General features: G+C 39.3%; 1 protein-coding gene across 29 annotated transcripts in view; it reads left to right on the forward strand.

The window, feature by feature from the left end:
• Window positions 1-24,591, forward strand: part of ADAM32 (ADAM metallopeptidase domain 32) — a 203,450-nt gene that overhangs the window by 133,356 nt on the left and 45,503 nt on the right. For all 29 annotated transcript variants that reach the window (XR_008527866.2, XR_008527867.2, XM_054561463.2 and 26 more), the window contains 2 exons: window positions 10,966-11,074; window positions 12,833-13,016. Coding sequence is in view for 27 of the 29 variants with exons in the window: in XM_054561463.2 (XP_054417438.1) it covers window positions 10,966-11,074; window positions 12,833-13,016 (293 nt within the window). In the remaining 2 variants the exon portion in view is untranslated. The remainder of the gene's footprint in view (window positions 1-10,965; window positions 11,075-12,832; window positions 13,017-24,591) is intronic.

The raw sequence follows: 24,591 nt of genomic DNA on the forward strand, positions 1-24,591 counted from the left end.
GGAAGTGGGAAAGGGGGACCCTCCCTTCCTCCTCTCCTGAACACACACCCCCACTGGAGAAACTGAAGGTCTGTTTGAGGGAGAAGTTTCCGACCTTACCTGGAGCTGAGTCAATTTAGAGAGCTGGGCAAAATACAGGGGTAGATGAAGCAGGAGAAAGACCTCGGGAGTTCGCTGGGTCCCCAGGCAGACCATCCCTGCCTGGCACCACAGGGATCTATCTGGAGGACGGCCAGAGGAGCATGGGGTAAAACTTCACAGGGAGAAGGAAACGGACTCAGGGCTGTTGAAGTGGGGCACGGTGAGAGTGAGACAGACCCTTCAGTTTGCATGGGAGCTGGCTGAGGCCTGTGACTGCCAGCTTCCCCCCACTTCCCTGACAACCTGCATGACTCAGCAGAGGCAGCCATAATCCTCCTAGGTATACAACTCCAGTGACCTGGGAATCTCACCCTCACCCCACACAGCAGCCGCAGCAGGACCCGACTAAGGAGAGTCTGAGCTCAGACATGCCTAGCCCTGCCCCCACCTGATGGTCTTCCTTACCCATTCTGGTCACTGAAGACAAAGGGCATGTACTCTTGGGAGTTCTAGGGCCCCACCCACCACTGGTCCCTCTCCATACTACCACAGCTGATGGCTTTCTGGAAAGGACCACCTCCTGGCAGGAGGCCAACCAGCACAAAAATAGGGCATTAAGCCACCAAAGCTAAGAACCCTCATGGAGTCCGTTACACCCTCCGCTGCCTCCACCAGAACAGTCACTGGTATCCATGGCTGAGAGACCCATAGATAGTTCATATTACAGGACTCTGTGCAGACAACCACCAGTACCAGCCTGGAGCTGGGTAGACTCACTGGGTGGCTAGACCCAGAAGAGAGACAACAATCACTGCAGTTCAGCTCATAGGAAGCCACATCCATAGGAAAAGGGGGAGAGTACTATATCAAGGGAACACCCCATGGGACAAAAGAATCTGAACAAAAGCCTTCAGCCCTAGACCTTCCCTCTGACAGAGCCTACCCAAATGAAAAGGAACCAGAAAACCAATCCTGGTAATATGACAAAATAAGGCTCTTTAACATCCCGCCAAAATCACACTAGTTCACGAACTATGGATTAAAACCAAGAAGAAACCCTTGATTTACCTGAAAAAGAAATCAGGAGGTTAGCTATTAAGCTAATCAGGGAGGCAATGGAGAAAGGAGAAGCCTAATGCAAGGAAATCCAAAAAATGATACAAGAAGTGAAGGGAGAATTATTCAAGGAAATAGATAGCTTAAAGAAAAAACAATAAAAAATTCTGGGAATTTTGGACACACTATTAGAAATGCAAAATGCTCTGGAAGGTCTTAGCAATAGAACTGAACAAGTAGAAGAAAGAAATTCAGAGCTCAAAGATATGGTCTTTGAAATAACCTAATCCAACAAAGACAAGGGAAAAAGAATAAGAAAATATGAACAAAGCCTCCAAGAAGTCTGGGATTATGTTAAACGACCAAGCTTAAGAATAATTGGTGCTCCTGAGTAAGAAGAGAATTCTAAAAGCTTGGAAAACGTATTTGGGGGAATAATGGAGGAAAACTTCCCTGGCCTTGCTAGAGACCTAGACATCCAAATACAAGAAGCACAAGGAACACCTGGGAAATTCATAGCAAAAGGATCATTGCCTAGGCACATTGTTATCAGGTTTTCCAAAGTTAAGATGAAGGAAAGAATCTTAACAGCTGTGAGACAGAAGCACCAGGTAACCTATAAAGGAAGACCTATCAGATTATCAGCAGATTTCTCAGCAGAAACTCTACAAGCTAGAAGGGATTGGGGCCCTATCTTCAGCCTCCTCAGACAAAACAATTATCAGCCAAGAATTTTGTATCCAGTGAAACTAAGCATCTTTTTCAGACACACAAATGCTGAGAGAATTCGCCATTACCAAGCCACCACTACAAGAACTGCTAAAAGGAGCCCTAAATCTTGAAACAGATCCTGGAAACATATCAAAACAAAACCTCTTTAAAGAATAAATCACACAGGACCTATAAAACAAAAATACAAGTTAAAAAGCAAAAACAAAAAACCCAAAGCACACAGGCAACAAAGAGGATGATGAATGCAATGGTAACTCACATTTCTTTTTTTTTTATTTTTTATTATACTGTAAGTTTTAGGGTACATGTGCACAATGTACAGGTTAGTTACATATGTATACATGTGCCATGCTGGTGTGCTGCACCCATTAACTCGTCATTTAGCATTAGGTATATCTCCTAATGCTATCCCTCCCCCCCCGATGACCCCACAACAGTCCCCAGAGTGTGATGTTCCCCTTCCTGTGTCTATGTGTTCTCATTGTTTAATTCCCATCTATGAGTGAGAACATGCAGTGTTTGGTTTTTTGTCCATGCAATAGTTTACTGACAATGATGATTTCCAATTTCATCCATGTCCCTACAAAGGACATGAACTCATCATTTTTTATGGCTGCATAGTATTCCATGGTGTATATGTGCCACATTTTCTTAATCCAGTCTATCATTGTTGGACATTTGGGTTGGTTCCAAGTCTTTGCTATTGTGAATAGTGCCGCAATAAACATACGTGTGCATGTGTCTTTATAGCAGCATGATTTATAGTCCTTTAGGTATATACCCAGTAATGGGATGGCTGGGTCAAATGGTATTTCTAGTTGTAGATCCCTGAGGAATCGCCACACTGACTTCCACAATGGTTGAACTAGTTTACAGTCCCACCAACAGTGTAAAAGTGTTCCTATTTCTCCACATCCTCTCCAGCACCTGTTGTTTCCTGACTTTTTAATGATTGCCATTCTAACTGGTGTGAGATGGTATCTCAATGTGGTTTTGATTTGCATTTCTCTGACGGCCAGTGATGATGAGCATTTTTTCATGTGTCTTTTGGCATCATATATGTCTTCTTTTGAGAAATGTCTGTTCATATCCTCTGCCCACTTTTTGATGGGGTTGTTTGTTTTTTCTTGTAAATTTGTTTGAGTTCATTGTAGATTCTGGATATTAGCCCTTTGTCAGATGAGTAGGTTGCGAAAATTTTCTCCCATTTTGTAGGTTGCCTGTTCACTCTGATGGTAGTTTCTTTTGCTGTGCAGAAGCTGTTGAGTTTAATTAGATCCCATTTGTCAATTTTGGCTTTTGTTGCCATTGCTTTTGGTGTTTTAGACATGAAGTCCTTGCCCATGCCTATGTCCTGAATGGTAATGCCTAGGTTTTCTTCTAGGGTTTTTATGGTTTTAGGTCTAACATTTCAGTCTTTAATCCATCTTGAATTGATTTTTGTATAAGGTGTAAGGAAGGGATCCAGTTTCAGCTTTCTACATATGGCTAGCCAGTTTTCCCAGCACCATTTATTAAATAAGGAATCCTTTCCCCATTGCTTATTTTTCTCAGGTTTGTCAAAGATCAGATAGTTGTAGATATGCAGCGTTATTTCTGAGGGCTCTGTTCTGTTCCATTGATCTATGTCTCTATTTTGGTACCAGTACCATGTTGTTTTGGTTACTGGAGCCTTGTAGTATAGTTTGAAGTCAGGTAGCGTGATGCCTCCAGCTTTGTTCTTTTGACTTAGGATTGACTTGGCGATGTGGGCTCTTTTTTGGTTCCATATGAACTTTAAAGTAGTTTTTTCCAATTCTGTGAAGAAAGTCATTGGTAGCTTGATGGGGATGGCATTGAATCTATAAATTACCTTGGGCAGTATGGCCATTTTCACGATATTGATTCTTCCTACCCATGAGCATGGAATGTTCTTCCATTTGTTTGTATCCTCTTTTATTTCCTTGAGCAGTGGTTTGTAGTTCTCCTTGAAGAGGTCCTTCACGTCTCTTGTAAGGTGGATTCCTAGGTATTTTATTCTCTTTGAAGCAATTGTGAATGGGAGTTCACTCATGATTTGGCTCTCTGTTTGTCTGTTATTGATGTATAAGAATGCTTGGATTTTTGTACATTGAATTTGTATCCTGAGACTTTGCTGAAGTTGCTTATCAGCTTAAGGAGATTCTGGGCTGAGACAATGGTGTTTTCTAGATATACAATCATGTCATCTGCAAACAGGGACAATTTGACTTCCTCTTTTCCTAATTGAATACCCTTTATTTCCTTCTCCTGCCCAATTGCCCAAGCCAGAACTTCCAACACTATGTTGAATAGGAGCGGTGAGAGAGGGCATCCCTGTCTTGTGGCAGTTTTCAAAGGGAATGCTTCCAGTTTTTGCCCATTCAGTATGATATTGGCTGTGGGTTTGTCATAGATAGCTCTTATTATTTTGAGATACGTCCCATCCATACCTAATTTATTGACAGTTTTTCGCATGAAGTGTTGTTGAATTTTATCAAAGGCCTTTTCTGCATCTATTGAGATAATCATGTGGTTTTTGTCTTTGGTTCTGTTTATATGCTGGATTACATTTATTGATTTGCGAATATTGAACCAGCTTTGCATCCCAGGGATGAAGCCCACTTGATCATAGTGGATAAGCTTTTTGATGTGCTGCTGGATTCGGTTTGCCAGTATTTTATTGAGGATTTTTGCATAAATGTTCATCAAGGATATTGGTCTAAAATTCTCTTTTTTTGTTGTGTCTCTGCCCAGCTTTGGTATCAGGATGATGCTGGCCTCATAAAATGAGTTAGGGAGGATTCCCTCTTTTTCAATTGATTGGAATAGTTTCAGAAGGAATGGTACCAGTTCCTCCTTGTACCTCTGGTAGAATTCGGCTGTGAATCCATCTGGTCCTGGACTCTTTTTGGTTGGTAAGCTATTGATTATTGCCACAATTTCAGATCCTGTTATTGGTATTCAGATTCAACTTCTTCCTGGTTTAGTCTTGGGAGGGTGTATGTGTCGAGGAATTTATCCATTTCTTCTAGATTTTCTGGTTTATTTGCGTAGAGGCGTTTGTAGTAATCTCTGATGGTAGTTTGTATTTCTGTGGGATCAGTGGTGATATCCCCTTTATCATTTTTTATTGCATCTATTTGATTCTTCTCTCTTTTTTTCTTTATTAGTCTTGCTAGCGGTCTATCAATTTTGTTGATCCTTTCAAAAAACCAGCTCCTGGATTCATTATTTGAAGGGTTTTTTGTGTCTCTATTTCCTTCAATTCTGCTCTGATTTTAGTTATTTCTTGCCTTCTGCTAGCTTTTGAATGTGTTTGCTCTTGCTTTTCTAGTTCTTTTAATTGTGATGTTAGGATGTGAATTTTGGATCTTTCCTGCTTTCTCTTGTGGGCATTTAGTGCTATAAATTTCCCTCTAGACACTGCTTTGAATGTGTCCCAGAGATTCTGATATGTTGTGTCTTTGTTCTCGTTGGTTTCAAAGAATATCTTTATTTTTGCCTTCATTTTGTTATGTACCCAGTAGTCATTCAGGAGCAGGTTGTTCAATTTCCATGTAGTTGAGTGGTTTTGAGTGAGTTTATTAATCCTGAGTTCTAGTTTGATTGCACTGTGGTCTGAGAGACAGTTTGTTATAATTTCTGTTCTTTTACATTTGCTGAGGAGAGCTTTACTTCCAACTATGTGGTCAATTTTGGAATAGGTGTGGTGTGGTGCTGAAAAAAATGTATATTCTATTGATTTGGGGTGGAGAGTTCTGTAGATGTCTATTAGGTCTGCTTGGTGCAGAGCTGAGTTCAATTCCTGGGTATCCTTGTTGACTTTCTGTCTCGTTGATCTGTCTAATGTTGACAGTGGGGGGTTAAAGTCTCCCATTATTAATGTGTGGGAGTCTAATTCTCTTTGTAGGTCACTCAGGACTTGCTTTATGAATCTGGGTGCTCCTGTATTGGGTGCATATATATTTAGGATAGTTAGCTCTTCTTGTTGAATTGATCCCTTTGCCATTATGTAATGGCCTTCTTTGTCTCTTTTGATCTTTGTTGGTTTAAAGTCTGTTTTATCAGAGACTAGGATTGCAACTCCTGCCTTTTTTTCGTTTTTCATTTGCTTTGTAGATCTTCCTCCATCCTTTTATTTTGAGCCTATGTGTGTCTCTGCACCTGAGGTGGGTTTCCTGAATACAGCACACTGATGGGTCTTGACTCTTTATCCAATTTGCCAGTCTGTGTCTTTTAATTGGAGCATTTAGTCCATTTACATTTAAAGTTAATATTGTTATGTTTGAATTTGATCCTGTCATTATGATGTTAGCTGGTTATTTTGCTCATTAGTTGATGCAGTTTCTTCCTAGTCTCGATGGTCTTTACATTTTGGCATGATTTTGCAGTGGCTGGTACCGATTGTGCCTTTCCATGTTTAGCGCTTCCTTCAGGAGCTCTTTTAGGGCAGGCCTGGTGGTGACAAAATCTCTCAGCATTTGCTTGTCTGTAAAGTATTTTATTTCTCCTTCACTTATGAAGCTTAGTTTGGCTGGATATGAAATTCTGGGTTGAAAATTATTTTCTTTAAGAATGTTGAATATTGGCCCCCACTCTCTTCTGGCTTGTAGAGTTTCTGCCGAGAGATCCACTGTTAGTCTGATGGGCTTCCCTTTGTGGGTATCCCGACCTTTCTCTCTGGCTGCCCTTAATATTTTTTCCTTCATTTCAACTTTGGTGAATCTGACAATTATGTGTCTTGGAGTTGCTCTTCTCGAGGAGTATCTTTGTGGCATTCTCTGTATTTCCTGAATCTGAATGTTGGCCTGCCTTGCTAGATTGGGGAAGTTGTCCTGGATAATATCCTGCAGAGTGTTTTCCAACTTGGTTCCATTCTCCCTGTCACTTTCAGGTACAGCAATCAGACGTAGATTTGGTCTTTTCACATAGTCCCATATTTCTTGGAGTCTTTGCTCATTTCTTTTTATTCTTTTTTCTCTAAACTTCCCTTCTCGCTTCATTTCTTTCATTTCATCTTCCATCACTGATACCCTTTCTTCCAGTTGATTGCATCGGCTCCTGAGCCTTCTGCATTCTTCACGTAGTTCTTGAGCCTTGGCTTTGAGCTCCATCAGCTCCTTTAAGCACTTCTCTGTATTGGTTATTCTAGTTATACATTCGTCTAAAGTTTTTTCAAAGTTTTCAACTTCTTTGCCTTTGGTTTGAATTTCCTCCTGTTGCTCAGAGTAGTTTGATCGTCTGAAGCCTTCTCTCAACATCCAGCTTTGTTCCGTTGCTGGTGAGGAACTACGTTCTTTTGGAGGAGGAGAGGTGCTCTGCTTTTTAGAGTTTCCAGTTTTTCTGCTCTGTTTTTTCCCCATCTTTGTGGTTTTATCTACTTTTGGTCTTTGATGATGGTAATGAACTGATGGGTTTTTGGTGTGGCTGTCCTTTCTGTTTGTTAGTTTTCCTTCTAACAGACAGGACCCTCAGCTGCAGGTCTGTTGGAGTTTGCTAGAGTTCCACTCCAGACCCTGTTTGCCTGCGTATCAGCAGCGGTGTCTGCAGAACCAAGGAATTTCGTGATCCACAAATGCTGCTGTCCGGTCGTTCCTCTGGAAGTTTTGTCTCAGAGGAGTACCCGGCCGTGTGAGGTGTCAGTCTGCCCCTACTGGGGGGTGCCTCCAAGTTAGGCTGCTCAGGGGTCAGGGGTCAGGGACCCACTTGAGGAGGCAGTCTGCCCGTTTGCAGATCTCCAGCTGTGTGCTGGGAGAACCACTGCTCTCCTCAAAGCTGTGAGACAGGGACATTTAAGTCTGCAGAGGTTACTGCTGACTTTTTGTCTGTGCCCTGCCCCCAGAGGTGGAGCCTACAGAGGCAGGCAGGCGTCCTTGAGCTGTCTTGGGCTCCACCCAGTGTGAGCTTCCCGGCTGCTTTGTTTACCTAAGCAAGCCTGGGCAATGGCCGGCGCCCATCCCCCAGCCTCGCTGCCACCTTGCAGTTTGATCTCAGACTGCTGTGCTAGCAATCAGCGAGACTCCGTGGGCATAGGACCCTTCGAGCTAGGTGTGGGCTATAATCTCCTGTTGTGCCCTTTCCTAAGCCCGTTGGAAAAGCGCAGTATTCGGGTGGGAGTGGGCTGATTTTCCAGGTGCCGTTTGACACCCCTTTCCTTGACCAGGAAAGGGAACTCCCTGACTCCTTGTGCTTCCCGAGTGAGGCAATGCCTCGCCCTGCTTCGGCTGGCGCACGGTGCGCTGCACCTACTGTCCTGCGCCCACTGTCTGGCACTCCCTAGTTAGATGAACCCGGTACCTCAGATGGAAATGCAGAAATCACCCATCTTCTGCATTGCTTATGCTGGGAGCTGTAGACCAGAGCTGTTCCTATTCGGCCATCTTGGCTCCTCAACCGGTAACTGACATTTCAATCCTAACAGTGAATGTAAATGGCCTAAACGCTCCACTTAAAATATACAGAACTGCAGAATGTATAAAAACTCATCAATCAATTATTTGCTGCCTTTAGGAGACTCACCTAACACTGAAGGACTCATATACACTTAAAGTAAAGGGGTGTAAAAAGGCATTTAATGCAAATGGACACCAAAAGTGAGCAGGGGTAGCTATTCTTATATCAAACAAAACAAACTTTAAAACAACAGCGGTTAAAAGAGACAAAGAGGGACATTATATAATGGTAAAAGGCCTTGTCCAAGCGGGAAATATCACGATCCTAAACATATATGCACCTGTCACTGGAGCTCCCAAATTTATAAAACAATTACTAATAAATCTAAGAAATGAGATAGACAACAACATAATAATAGTGGGGGACTTTAATACTCCACTCACAGCACTAGACAGTCATTGAGACAGAAAGTCAACAAACAAACAATGGATTTAAACTATACCTTGGAACAAATGGACTTAACAGATATATACAGATCATTTCATCCAACAGCTGCAGAATATACATTCTATTCAACAATGCATAGAACTCACTCCAGGATAGACCCAATGATAAGCCATAAAACCAGCCTCAATAAATTTAATAAAATTGAAATTATGTCAAGCACTCTCTCAGACCACAGTTATCTCAGACACCCACATTTATTGCCCTGGTGCCATCCATGCACAACTATCTATGAAAGTGCATCCACTATTTTAATGCACATCAAAGAATTTGATAATAGGCTACTGCACATGAAAGCATTCGATAATAGGGTACTGGGGATCTAATTACACCATTTGGACCGTGGAAGAGCAAATTCTATTGCTTACTAAACTTATTCAATATACTGGATTATAGGGAATATTTAACATATGACTTCACATTTGCAAAGTGCTGCCCTTTTTATTAGTATTTTCATTTCACTTTTGAAAACCAAGACAAGTCTGAGAGAAAGTGATCATCTAATACTAATGGGAGAGAGTGTTTAAGGGAGAAATTAATGATGGGGGTTATTGGTAACTTTAGATGCCATACGTAGACTAATAAAATTGAGTTGGTTGGAGACTATACTTTCAGCAGAATTCATCTGACTGTGACCAAACATATTCCTTACATTATCTTTCTAAACTCAACTGAATTTTCAAATTTCTTTCTCTGGAGAATCTCTCAGTGTTTAACAAGCCCTGCACTGGCATTCCTAACCAGGTATCTCACATTCACTATTGAACTGGTTAAACATTGTGAATACTCTGAACTAGCATTGCCTATCCTCATGGAATCTATACAATCTCCTGTGAAGGGCCAATATCAAAGATGGTGGAAAGGGATAAGATGAGGGGAAAGCAAAAAACCAAAAAAGAACAGCAGAAAGAAAAAAAAAATGTGTATCATAGAAGGTGCAGGTAAATAGGAGAAACTTTCTTGATCTTGAAAGAGAATGGAGAGGGATTAGATGGGAATTAAGAGTGACTAAATAGCCATAATGTTAATTCTCATAACAATTCATTGACATATATATTATTATCTACTTTTGTCAATAAAGCAGATTTAGAGAGGTTCATTTTGGAGAAGGTAACTGTGCTAGGTAGAATCCTAAAGTGACTCCCAAAATTTTTCTGCTGTAGACACACCTTGGATAACTCCCTCCCTTTGAGTTGGGGTAGAACCAGTAAATATATGATTGAATATCAATCCTCTGATTAGCTTATATACTAAAGGTCAAGGAATTTTGAAGATGTAGTTAAGGTCTACAATCAGTCAGTTTTGAGTTAATCAAAAGGGAGGTCGCTCTGAGTGCACCTGAACTAATCATGTGAGCCCTTAAAAACAGGAAACGTCAGAAAGATTCTCTTGTGGGTTTGGAGGAAGAAAGCTGCTGTGTTCTGAGAGTGCCATGTGACTGGGACCTGTGAGGAACTTCTAAGAGCCAAGAGCAATCCCTAGCAGACAGCTAGTAAACCTACCACTGCAAAAAACTGAACTACTAACAACCTGTGACCTCTGAAGGGGATTTAAACCTCAGATGACACTGAAGCCCCAGCCAGTATTTTGATCTCAGCATAGGGAAAATATGCAGAGAAAACCTGTATGCCTTGCTGAACTAACCTACTGAGTCCATGACAATAAATGGGTATTGTTTTAAGCTGCCGAATCTTTTCTAATTTTTTACAGAGAAATAAAAAATCCAATATAATGAAGGAAAAAATAGATAAATACATAGGTTGCTAATTTCGGTCCCTTCAGTTTAGACTACCTGAAGATACAATGAAGTTTTTTCTCATTGGAGAAATTGTATTGATTTTGTTATAGACTTGGTTTTTTATGAGTTCACACTCAGAATCTAGAAGAATGGTATAGTTTTCTTGGTTTATCTCTCTATTGCTTTCTTTCACAGAGCCCTCTTCTAGATGACACTTCTATAACATCTCCCTTCCACCTATATTATCTTTTGTGATGGAAATTGATGAAAATGAAGCAAAAGGAGCAATAACAGTGGGCATTGCCTTTCACTTTACTTTTTACTCTTTCCTTACAGCCTCACTAGGAAAAATGTTTCAATTAGATATTAATGGAGAGACAAAGGGAACATTATATGAAGAAATGGAGGAAGATGAAAAACCAATAAACATTTTAATCCAAATGTATTTCTAACTTTAACAGGTTCAAGAAATGCTCCATTTGCCTGCTATGAAGAAATACAGTCTCAATCAGACAGATTTGGGAACTGTGGTAGGGATAGAAATAACAAATATGTGTTCTGTGGATGGAGGTATGCTCTACAAATATAAATGATACTTTTCTTATATTCTATTAGATTTTTAAAAACTTTGCCCCCTTCTCCTATGTCATTCATTCCAGTGGTTTAAAGTATTACCTGTGTATGGGAGTGAATCTCAAATCAAAATCTCCGGCCCTAACACCTCTCTTGTGCTGCAGGCTAAAATTTCATCTTATTTCTAAACATTTATACCTGAATGACCATTATGTTTCTAAATGCATTCCAAAGTTGAAATTCATAATACCCACTGTACCCTTCCTGCTCATTTTTCCTTTCCATCCCACTTGGTTACTTGCCTAAGAGGAAGACTGCTCAGTGTCTATAAAATGCAGTTCAATTCCTCCTGAATCTGAAGAGCCAGGTTTTTGATATTTTGATCATGAGTTTATTTTTACAAAACATCTCTTAGGAACCTACTATATGCCAGACACTGGGCTAAATCCTAGTTAGCAAATCATACTCATACACTCATGGAATTTGTAGACTCATAAACATACCATGAAGTTTTATGCTTCCTTGACTTGCTTATGCTGTTACTTTTCTTTAGAAATACTTCACTGTTTCTGTTGAAAGCTCACAAATTTTTGAGCTTTGACTCAGGTGGTGTCTCGTCTATGAAGTTTTCCTTAACTGTGAAGTTAGAATGTGTCCTCTAACCTCACAGTTAAGGAAAACTTCATACAGCTTTTAAGAGAATCTTAAACCTCTGTAATGATTTATTTCACTTGTAACATTTTTAATGGAATTTGAATCATATTAGTATCATAAGCCATAGTAAGAGTATTAAAGTCCTTAGAGTGTACGAGTTACAACTTTTTCATCTTTCTTTCCTTCTATGGAGTGATATAAAATGCTGTAGTGAATTGATTGACAGTAAATATATAATCTGCCCAGTAAATAACAGATTGCTAGTATTGTTACCAGAAAGGGGTCTGAATACGGACTCCAAGAGAGGGTTCTTGGATCTTGTGGAAGAGAGAATTTGAGGCAAATCCATACAGTAAAGTGAAAGCAAATTTATTAAGAAAGTAAAGGAGTAAGAGAATGACTACTCAACAGGCAAAGCAGTAGCATGGACTGCTCAGCTGCTTATACTTATTATTACTTCTTCATTATATGCCAAGCAAGAGGTGGATTATTCATGAGTTTTCCAGGAATGGGTGGGCAATTGCCAGAACTGAGGGTTCTTCTCCTTTGTAGACCATATCGGGTAACTTCCTGATGTTGCTGTGGCATTTGTAAACTGTCATGGTGCTGGTGGGGGTATCTTTTAGCATGCTAATGTATTATAATTAGAGTATAGTGAGCAATGAGGATGATCAGAGGTTACTTATTCATCGCCATCTCGGTTTTGGTAAAATTTGACTGGCTTCTTTATCTTATGCTGTTTTATCAGCTTATGACCTGTATCTTATGCCAACCTCCTGTCTCATCCTGTGACTAAGAATGCCGTAACCTCCTGGGAATGCAGCCCAGTAGGTCTTAGCTTTATTTTACCTAGCCTCTATTCAAGATAGAGTCATTCTTGTTCAAATGCCTCTGGCAGTACCTTTGAAAGTTAAGCTAGGATCAATGGATTTATACTTTTTTACTTTTTACTTTAAATGTTACCGTGAAAACATTAACATTTTCTGTAGGTACATTGCCATAAGAGGAAAACCATTCTTTTTTCATCACAGAAAGCAAATCCAAAGCATTCCTAATAAATTCCTAATGTATAATAATCATATATATTTTTTATGTTTTCAGGAATCTTATATGTGGAAGATTAGTTTGTACCTACCCTACTCGAAAGCCTTTCCGTCAAGAAAATGGTGATGTGATTTATGCTTTCGTACGAGATTCTGTATGCATAACTGTAGACTACAAATTGCCTCGAACAGTTCCAGATCCACTGGCTGTCAAAAATGGCTCTCAGTGTGATATTGGGAGGGTAAATTAAAATCTATTTAAAAATATAGTTTTATTCATTGTTTTCATCTTTTTATTTAAGTATCAAATTTTAATTTAGTTCTAGTATTAGGTAATCTTAAATGTTTGGAGGCAAAATGAATAATCTTAAATTAGTCTCCAAATAGTAAGTGGGAAATGGGAAGATCGCACCCCACCACCTCCCACCCCCTGTTAGAATTTCAGTGTTCTGAGCAAGGAAACTCCAAATATTTGGAGCTTTCCTTGGGAGAGAGTCTTGGGAATATATTGTAGTTAAGAACCTCATAGCATGGGAACTTGCTTTTCTTCTGGGAGAAGAAAGAAGAAATCTCACTTAGTGACATATATCTCTTTGTGGCCCCATGAATAACTGCACAACTTAGATCAGGCTGCTTAGATAGAATCAAATATTGTTTAACATTTTGCAAGTTATCTAGCTAGTCTGAGATATCTCAACTGTACATAAAGTAGGGATAATAATAGCATTTACTCTACAGGGTATTGTGAAGATTAAATGAGATAATAGTATAAATGCTTAGCACAATGCCCAGAACATAGTAATAACTAAATGTAGTTTGGCTATTATTGTCGATTGTTATCATTATAATTTGTCATCTTTGAAACCAACCCAAATCTGGAGAAGACAGAGCAAATAAATTTACTTTAACATCTCATTTAGAGGGAATAACACAGCAAAGGTTCCTGCTTAGGCATTGGAAGTAGAACACAACATCCAAATAGCTCAAGCCAGCCAGAGATAAGAACTTAAAGGCATTTCTCCTTCCTGGGGGACTGGGCTCTCAACTTCCCCATGCTTTTCTTAAGTGGACCATTCAGGAATTTGTCTGCAAACCTAAAGCAATCCATACCCTATTCTTCCATATATGTGTATACTGTTAGTTCTTTCTCTCCTTCCCCCCACCCCTCTCTGTCTGACTCTTCATTCCTGTGTCCTATGATCTGGGGATGGAGGACTGCCCTCCTGGTACAGTGTGCTCTCCCTGCCCAGGATCTGTAAATAATAAATCTTTGAATATATAGAATAAATAAATAAATATTTAGAAATTAAAATAAAATCTTATTTAATTCCTGACCAGATCTTTGCTCATAGGGAAATATAAAAAGTGTAAAGTGTAGGCTTTAAAGATAGGTGTTCATAGATTTGAATTCTGACTCTGCCACTTACTTGATAGATGATCTTTAAGAAATAATGTAATAATATTAAGCCTTGGTATCCTTAGATATGAAATGTATATTTTAATAGCCACTTTTAGTGGTTTTATAGTATAAAGTTTACTGTAGGTAAAGTATATAGACTCATTAATATTGATTTATTTTCATGCCTTCGAGTCATAAGTGCCCTCTTGATGGAGGTTTAGGCCAGAGAGCTCAGCAGATATATTTAGGTCATGGAGCAGAAAAGAAAAAACCTAAAAAATGCAACATAACCAATAAATTTTTTGAGATGATTTGATAAGTAATTTAATAAAAATATAATCTTTTTAATAACCCAGACAATTCTTCTCAGAAATAATGTGTAAAAACAAATTTTACCAGGTAGTTTTTAATGATAGTATAAATTATATATGATGAAACATTCTTAGTATTGTTTCTGTAAGTTAGTGTCCTTATTCAGTGGGGAATCTATCTCAATTTCAATTGAGCCAGGCAGACAATAGATACTATATTCCAAAAAGTCTTGTTAGACACATCATCATGGCCAAGGACCAGCGAGAAGACTCAACATATTAAAAGTTTAAAAGGGTTAGACTGTTTGTATTTAGAAGAGGTTTATGATGCCATTTGTTTGAAGAAGGTTATGCTGTGCTTTAATGTTTAACAGGAAATGATTTTCACATATGTCATCTCATTTTAAACTAAAAACAATCTCTAATGTTATTTGCTTTTTCTAAAATAACATTTTTTAAAAAAGTATTATTGTACTCGTGTAAAAACTGCAACTTAAGGAAATTGAGATTGCCATAAATAATGGAGTTGGGAATATATCTTCAGCCCTCTGATTATTATACTTTAAAGTTAGAAGAATTATGTCAGAATTTTTTATACATTGCATAATATAATGATAGACACCTCTGGTACATTTTAACAAAAATTTCTATTATCTTCATTAAATACTTATGAGACTCTAATGATAGTTCATATTTTATGAAAACAATATATGTCATTATTATATGGAGTTAATTTTTTACTATGTAAAACTTTTATATGTACAATTAATACAAGATATTCTTTGAACTGTGTACTCAGGGATAGTCTTGTTAGATTTCATGGTATTATAATGAAAAGTGGTTCTTTGATTATAATTATTTATTTAATAGCCAATCTTATTTTATTGATATCCTCCACTTTTCTGCCCTGAATCATTAAAAAAATTATTTAAAAAAAACTACTTTACATTTTAGTGCCATTTTAGGTTCACAGCAAAAAGTGATTGAAAAATACAAAAAAGTATTCATATACTCTTTATCCCCTACTCCCCCACCAAACCTCTACCACTATGCATAACCCACATCAGCGTGGTACATTTGTAATAATTGATGAGCTTATATTGACATATCATTATCACCCAAAATTCATAGTTTACATTATGGTTACCTGGAAAATCCCCATACTCTTTGAGGCTAAATAACGCATGGGTCAAAGAAAAATTCTCAAGAAAAAATTTAAAATATTTTGAACTAAGTGAAAATGAAAATATAACTTATCAAAACTTGTGGAGGACACAGGGAGAAAAATGGCAAATAGGAGGCAGGAATAACTTGCAGCTCCCACTTGGATGGACAGCGTGTGAAGACTCACATTATGAACTTTTGCTCCAAGAACCACTGCAGGAACATACCGGGAAAACTTAAAGAATTCACAGACCCTTCAAAAGAAGCAGCTTGCCACTGTAAACTTCGCGAAACACCCATAAAACTGTAAATGCCCAATATGTGAGTAGGGGAAAGTCTGGCTCTGGACACACATCCTTACTGGAGAACCTGAAAATCCAGATCACAGGAGAAGAATTTAACCTTACCTAGAGCTGAAATGAATTTAGAGAGCCGAGCAAACCATAAAAGTAGAAGAAGCAGCGGGAAGAGCCGTGTAGGCACTCCTAGTTCTCAGGGAAGCCATTTCTGATTTAATCTCATAGCGGTCCCTGGGGAGGATAGCCAGTGGAATTGGGGAAGGGCCACAAGGATAAGGAGACTTCCAGCTCAACCTTGTAAAAATTTCGATTTAGTGTGAATTTTCCTGGGCAGAATGTGGTGGGGTGAACAAGAAGTGCAAATATGAGCACAGAAGCCATAGCAGGCAGGTAGGAGCAAGGCCTGAGAGCTCTGCTTGCTTTCTCAGTGGGGAGGCTTGTAGCATGGAGCAAGGTCTCAGCCCTGTGCACCAGAGGCCTGGATATACACTGGGCTCTGTTGGCTATTTGGGGAGCATGGTGGGAGTGACACTGGCCTTACTGGCTGCATAGGAGCTGGGTGAGACCTGTCACTGCCGGCTTTCCCCGACTTCCCTGGTGACCTGTATGAAGCAGCAGAGGCAGCCATGATCCCCCTTGGAAGGTAACTCCATTGGCCTGAGAACCACCTCCCCCAATCCACCACAATGGCCATAGCAAGCCCTATCCAAGGAGAGTTCGAGCTCAGACATGCCCAACTCTGCCCTCACCTGATGGTCTTTCTCTACCTGCCCTGGTAGCCGAAGACAAAAATGATAGTAACTCATGGGAGCTCTAGGGCCCACATATCACCTGAAAAACTTGAATACTTACCTGGGTGACCTTAGGGCAAGCTTGTATCCCCCCTATACTACTGCAGCTGATGCTGTCTTGAAAGTGCTATCTCTTGGCTGGAGGCCAGCCAACTCAAGCCATTACAGCAATTCATACAGAACAACCCTGCTCCAAGGAAGGAAAAAACAACAGCTAATTCCACTGCCTACAACATTCTGGCTAACCAGACGTCCTGAGTCTGTCCACATTACAACTTCATTGTTAGCATAACCAGCCTTGGAGAAAACCAGTGCAGTAAACAAAACTAGAACCAAGGGCTCTCACAGAATCCACTTCACTCCCCTGCTACTTCCACCAGAGCAGGTGCTAGTATCAATGGCTGAGAGACCTAAAGATGGACCACATCACAGGATTCTTTGCAAACATTCCCAAGTACCAACCCAAAGCCCAGTAGCTGCACTGGGTGGCTAGACCCAAAAGAGCAGGAACGATCACTGCAGTCGGGCTCTCGGGAAGCCCCATCCCTAAGGGAAGGGATAGAGCACAACATCAAAGGATTACCCTGTGGGACAAAAGAGTCTGAACAGCAGCACTTGATTCCCAGATCTTTCCTCTAACATAGTCTACCCAAATAAGAAGGAACCAGAAAAACAATTCTGGTAATGTGACAAAAACATGGTTCTATAACACTCCCAAAAGATCACACTAGCTTACCAGCAATGGATCCAAACCAAGGAGAAATTTCTGAACTGCCAGAAAAGGAATTCAGGAATTTGATTATTAAGCTACTCAAGGAGGCACCAGAGAAAGGTGAAAAACTACCTAAAGAAATTTTTAAAAGTACAGAATATGGACAAAAAATCTCCAGAGAAATGATATCATAAATAAAAAAAATCACAACTTCTAGAAATAAAAGAGACACTTAGAGAAATGCAAAATACACTGGAAAGTTTCAACAATAGAATTGAACAAGTAGAAGAATTTAAGAGCTTTAAGACAAGCTTTAGAATTAACCCAATCTGACACAGACAAAAAAAAAAAAAAAAAAGAATAAAAAAATGAACAAAGCCTCCATGAAGTTTGGGGTTATGTTAAATAACCAAACCTAAGAATAATTTGTATTCCTGAGGAAGAAGAGAAATCCTAAAGTTTGGAAAACTTATTTGAGGGAATAATCAAGGAGAACTTTCCTGGCCTTGCTAGAGATCTTGACTTCCAAATACAAGCACCTCAAAGAACACCTGGAAAATTTATCACAAGAAGATCATCATCTAGGCACACGGTCATCGGTTATCTAAAGTAAAGATGAAGGAAAGAATCTTAAGAGCTGTGAGGCAAAAGCACCAGGTAACGTATAAAGGAAAACCTATCAGACTAACAGCAGATTTCTCAGCAGAAACTGTACAAGCTAGAAGGGATGGGGATCCTATCTTTAGTCTCTTTAAACAAAACAATTATCAGCTAGGAATTTTGTGTGCAGTGAAACTAAGCTTCATAAATGAGGGAAAGATAAAGTCTTTTTCAGACTAACAAAAGCTGAAAAAATTTGCTACTACCAAGGCAGCGCTACAAAAACTGCTAAAAGGAGTTCTAAATCTTGAAACAAAACCTTGAAATACACCAAAAGAGAACCTCCTTAAAGCATAAATTTCACAGGGTCTCTAAAACAATAACACAATGAAAAAAATAATCAAGATATTCAGGCAACAACCAGCATGATAAATAGAATAGTACCTCACATCTCAATACTAACATTGAAAATAAATGGCCTAAATTCTTCACTTAAAAGATTCAGAATGGCAGAATGGATAATAATTCACCAAACAGGTATCTGCTGTCTTTAAAAGACTCACCTAACACATAAGGATTCACATAAACTTAAGGTAGAGGGGTGGAAAAAGATATTCCATGCAAATGAACATGTAAAGTGAGCAGGAGTACCTATTCTTATATTAGACAAAACAGATTTTAAAGCAAAAACTCTTAAAAAAGACAAAGAGGGGCATTATATAATGATAAAGGGACTAGTCCAACAGGAAAAAAAATCACAATTCTAAATACATATACACCTAACACTAGAGCTCCCAAATTTATAAAACAATTCTTGATAGACCTAAGAAATGAGATAGATGGAAACACAATAATAGTGGGGGATTTCAATACTTCATGACAGCACTGGACAGGTCATCAAGACAGAAAGTCAACAAAGAAACATGGTACTTAAACTATACCCTAGAAGAAATAGACTTAACAGATATTTACAGAACATTCTGCCCCAAAATGCAGAGTATATATTTTTATTCATCAGCACATGGAACATATTCCAAGATTGACCATATGATAGACCACAAAATAAGCCTCAATAAACTTAAGAAAATTGAAATCATATCAAGTACTCTCTCAGACCACAGCACAATAAATTTGGAAATAACTCCAAAAGAAACCCTCAAAACCATCCAAATATGTGGAAATTAAGTAGTCTGCTCCTGAATGATCTTTTGGTAAACAGTGAAATCAATGGAAACTAAAAACTTCTTTGAACTGAATGATAATAGTGACAGAACCCATCCAATCCTCTGGGATACAGCAAAAGCAGTGCTAAAAGGAAAGTTTATAGCATTAAATGCCTACATCAAAAAGTCTGAAAGAGCACAAATAGACAACCTAAGGTCATTGTCATTGTATTAGTCTGCTGTTATGTTGCTCATAAAGACATACCTGAGACTGGGCAATTTACGAAAGAAAGAGGTTTAATGAACTTAAAATTCCGCCTGGCTGGGGAGGCCTCACAATCATGGCAGAAGGTGAAAGGCATGTCTCACATGGAGGCAGACAGGCGAAGAGAGCTTGTGCAGGGAAACTCCCCTTTGTAAAACCATCAGATCTTGTGAGACTTATTCACTGTCATGAGAACAGCACAGGAAAGATCTGCCCTCATGATTCAATTACCTTCCAACACATGGGAATTCAAGATGAGATTTGGGTGGGGATACAGCCTAACCATATCATTTAGCCCAAATCTCATGTCCTCACCTTTCAAAACCAATCATGCCTTCCTAACAGTCCCCCGAAGTCTTAACTCATTTCAACATAAACTCAAAAGTCTATAATCCAAAGTCTATCCAAGACAAGGCAAGTCCCTTCCACCTATGAGCCTATAAAATCAGAAGCAAGTTAGTTACTTCCTAGATACAATAGGGGTATAGGTATTGATAAATACAGCCATTCCAAATGGGAGAAATTGGCCAAAACAAAGGGGCTACAGGTCCCATGCAAGTCTAAAATCCAGCAGGGCAGTGAAATCTTAAAGCTCCAAAATGATCTCCTTTGACTTCATGTCTCACATCCAGGTCATGCTGATGCAAGAGGTGGGCTCCCACAGCCTTGAGCAGCTCTGCCCCTGCAGGGCGTAGCCTCCTGGCTGCTTTCACAGGCCGGCACTGAATGTCTGCAGCTTTTCCAAGCAAACAGTGTAAGCTGTAGGTGGATCTACCATTCTGGGGTCTGGAGGATGGTGGCCCTCTTCTCATAACTACACTAGGCATTGCCTCAGTAGGGACTCTGTGTGGGGGCTCCAACCTCACATTTCCCTTCCATACTGCTCTAGCAGAGGTGCTGCATGAGGGCCCCACTCCTGCAGCAAACTTCTACCTGGACACTCATACATCCTTGAAATCTAGGCAGAGGTTCCCAAATCTTGATTCTTGGCTTCTGTGCATCCACAGCCTCAACACCACATGGAAGCTGCCAAGGCTTGGGCTTCCACCCTCTGAAGCCACAGCCTCAGCTGTACCTTGGTCCCTTTCAGTCACAGCTTGAGTGGCTGGATGCAGGGCACCAAGTCCCTAGACTGCACACAGCAGAGGGACCCTGGCCCTGGCCCACAAAGTCATTTTTTCCCTCTTAAACCTCCAGGCCTGTGACTGGAGAGGCTGCCAGCAAGGCCTCTGACATGCCCTGGAGACAATTTCCCCATTGTCTCGGTGATTAACATTTGGGTCCCCATTACTCATGTAAGTTTCTGTAGCTGGCTTGAATTTCTCTTCAGAAAATGGGATTTTCTTTTCTATTGTGCTATCAGGCTGCAAATTTTCCAAACTTTTGTGATCTGTTTCCCTTTTAAAACTGAATGCTTTTAATAGCACCCAAGTCACCTCTTGAATGCTTTGCTGCTTAGAAATTTCTTCCACCAGATACTCTAAATCATCTCTCTCAAGTTCAAAAATTCCACAAATCTCTAGGGCAGGGACAAAATGCTGCCAGGCTCTGCTAAAACATAATAAGAGCCACATTTGCTCCAGTTCCCAACAAGTTCCTGATCTCCATCTGAGACCACCTTAGCCTGGATTGTATTGTTCATATCATTATCAGCATTTTGGTCCAAACCATTTGACAAGTCTCTAGGATGTTCCAAACTTTCCCACATGTTCCTGTTTTCTTCTGAGCCCTCCAAACTCTTCCATCCTTTGCCTGTTACCCAGTTCCAAAGTCACTTTCACATTTTTGGGTTTCTTTTCAGCAGCACCCCACTTTACTGGTACCAATTTACTGTATTAGTTTTTTTCATGCTGCTGATAAAGACATACCTGAGACTGGGCAATTTACAAAAGAAAGAAGTCTAATGGACTTACAGTTCCACATGGCTGGGAAATCCTCACAATCATGGTGGAAGGTGAAAGGTACATATTAGCAGACAAGAGAAGAGAGCTTGTGCAGTGAATCTCCCTTTTAGAAAACCATCAGATCTCATGAGATTTATTCCCTATCACAAGAACGGCACAGGAAAGACCTGCCTCTATGATTCAATTACCTCCCACTGGTTCCCTCTCACAATATGTGGGAATTCAGAATGAAATTTGGCTGGGAACACAGTCAAACCATAACAGTCATACCTCAAGGAACTAGAGAAACAGGAACACACCAAACCCAAATCCAGCGGAAGAAAATAAGTAACAAAGATCAGAGCAGAAGTTAATAAAATGGAAACAATCAAAGGAAAAATAGATGAAACAAAAGCTGGTTATTTGAAAAGATAAACAAAACGGATAGACCATTAGTGATATTAACCAAGAAAAGAAGAGAAAGGTCTAAATAAGCTCAATTAGAAATGAAATGGGAGATATTACAACCTATAGCATAGAAACACAAAAGATCATTGAAGGCTACTATGAACACCTTTATGAACACAAAATAGATAACCTAGGGGAGATAAATAAATTCCTGGAAATATACAACCCTCCTAAATAAAATCAGGAAGAAATAGAAACTCTGAACAGACTAATAACAAGCAGTGAGATTGAAATGGTAATAAAAACCATTACCAATGAAAAAAAGTCCAGAATTGGATGGATTCGTACCTGAATTCTGTCAGAGATTAATAAAAGAACTGGTACCAATCCTACTGAAAATATTTCAAAAGATAGAGAAAGAGGGAATTTTTCCTAAATTGTTCTATGAAAGCAATATCACCCTAATATCAAAACCAGGAAAGGAAAGAACAAAAAAAGGAAAACTACAGACCAATATCTCTGGTAAACAAAAATGCAAATTTTCTCACCTAAATACTAGCTAACTGAATACAACAGCATATCAAAAAGATATTCCACCATGATCAAGTTGGTATCATACCAGAGATGCAAGTTTAGCATATACAAGTAAATAAATGTAATACAACACATAAGCAGAATTTAAAACAAAAATCATATGATCATTTCAACAGACACAGAAAAAGCATTTGACAAAATCCAACATCCCTTTATGATTAAAACCCTCAGAAAAATTGGCATAGAAGGGACATACCTTAAGGTAATAAAGGCCGTATATGGCAAAGCCACAGACAACTTTGTAGTGAATAGGGAAAAGTTGAAAGCATTTTCCCTGAGAACAGGAAGAAGATAAGGATGCCCATTTTCATCACTTCTATTCAACATAGTACTGGAGGTCCTAGCCAGAGCAATCAAACAAGAGAAAGAAAGAAAGAGAGAGTATTGAAATTGATGATGAGGAAGTCAAACTGTCACTGCTTGCCAATGATATGATCATATACCTTGGAAACCCTAAAGACTCATCTAAAAAGCTCCAAGATTTGATAAATGAATTCAGTAAAGTTTCAGGATACAAAAGTAATGTACACAAATCAGTAGCACTGCTATACACCAACAGTGACCAAGCTGAGAATCAAATCAAGAATTCAACCCCTTTTACAGTAGGTGCAACAAAACCCCCCAATATACTTAGGAATATACCTAACAAAGGAAAACTGTGAAACATTGCTGAAAGAAATTATAGATGACACAAACAAATGAAAACACATACCATGCTCATGGATGGGTAGAATCAATACTGTGGAAATGACCATACTGTCAAAAGCAATATATAAATTCAATATAATTCCCATCAAAATACCATCATCATTCTTCACAGAACTGGAAAAAACCATCCTAAAATTCATGTGGAACTGAAAAAGAGCTGCATGGGCAAACCAAGACTAAGCAAAAAAAACCAAAAAACAAAACAAAGTAAGAAAACCCAAAAAACAAATCTGGAAGCATCACATTACCTGACTTCAAACTATGCTACCAGGCTATAATCACCAGAACAGCATGGTACCACTGTAAAAATAGACACATAGACCAATGGAACAGAATAGAGCTCCCAGAAATAAAGCCAGGTACTTACAGTCAACTGATAACTGATCTTTGACAAAGCAAACAAAAACATAAAGTGGGGAAAGGACACCCTATTCAACAAATGGTGGTGGGATAACTGGCAAGCCACATGTAGAAAAATGAAACTGGATCCTCATCTCTCACCTTATACAAACATCAACTCAAGATGTGTCAAAGACCAGGCAGGGGAACATCACACACCGGGGCCTGTTGTGGGGTGTGGGGAGTGGGCAGGGATGGCATTAGGAGATATACCTAATGTTAAATGATAAGTTAATGGGTGCAGCACACCAACATGGCACATGTATACATATGTAACAAACCTGCACGTTGTGCACATGTGCCCTAAAACTTAAAGAATAATAAAAAAAAGATGTATCAAAGACTTAAATATAACACTTGAAGCCATAAAAATCCTAGAAGATAACATTGGAAAAACCCTTCTAGATATTGTCTTAGGTAAAGAGTTGATGAACAAGAACCCAAAAGCAAATGCAATAAAAACAAAGATAAATAGATGGGACTTAATTAAACTAAAAAGTTTCTGCATAGCAAAAATATAATCAGCAGAGTAAACGGCAACCCACAGTGGCTAAGAAAATGTGGTATATAAATACCATGGACTCCTACTCAGCCTTAAAAAGGAACAAAATAATGACATTTACAGCAACCTGGATGGAGTTGGAGTCCATTATTCTAAGTGAAGTAACTCAGAAATGGAAAACGTAACATCATATGTTCTCACTCACAAGTGGGAGCTAATCTCTGAAGACGCAAAGGCATGAGAATGATACAATAGACTTTGGGGACTTGGGGGGAAGGGTGGGAGGGGGTAAGGAATGAAAGGCTACACACTGGGTACAGTGTGCACTGCTAGGATGATGGCTGCACCAAAATCTCAGAAATCACTACTAAAAATCTTATTCGTGTAACCAAACACCACCTGTTCCCCAAAATCTATTGAAATAAAAATTAAAAAAAGAAGAAGTAGTTAAGGTTAAATGAAACTGCGGCCTTGTTCCAATCTGACTTGCATCCTTATAAAAAATAGATTTGGATACACAAAGAGACACCAGGGGCTTGTGCACGTAGAGCAAAGGCCATGTGAGGACATAGGGAGAAGGCAAGTCTAGAAGAGAGGCCTCAGGAGAAACCAACCCTGC

The sequence above is a fragment of the Pongo abelii genome, chromosome 7, assembly GCF_028885655.2.
Source record: "Pongo abelii isolate AG06213 chromosome 7, NHGRI_mPonAbe1-v2.0_pri, whole genome shotgun sequence".
Taxonomy (NCBI): domain Eukaryota; kingdom Metazoa; phylum Chordata; class Mammalia; order Primates; family Hominidae; genus Pongo; species Pongo abelii.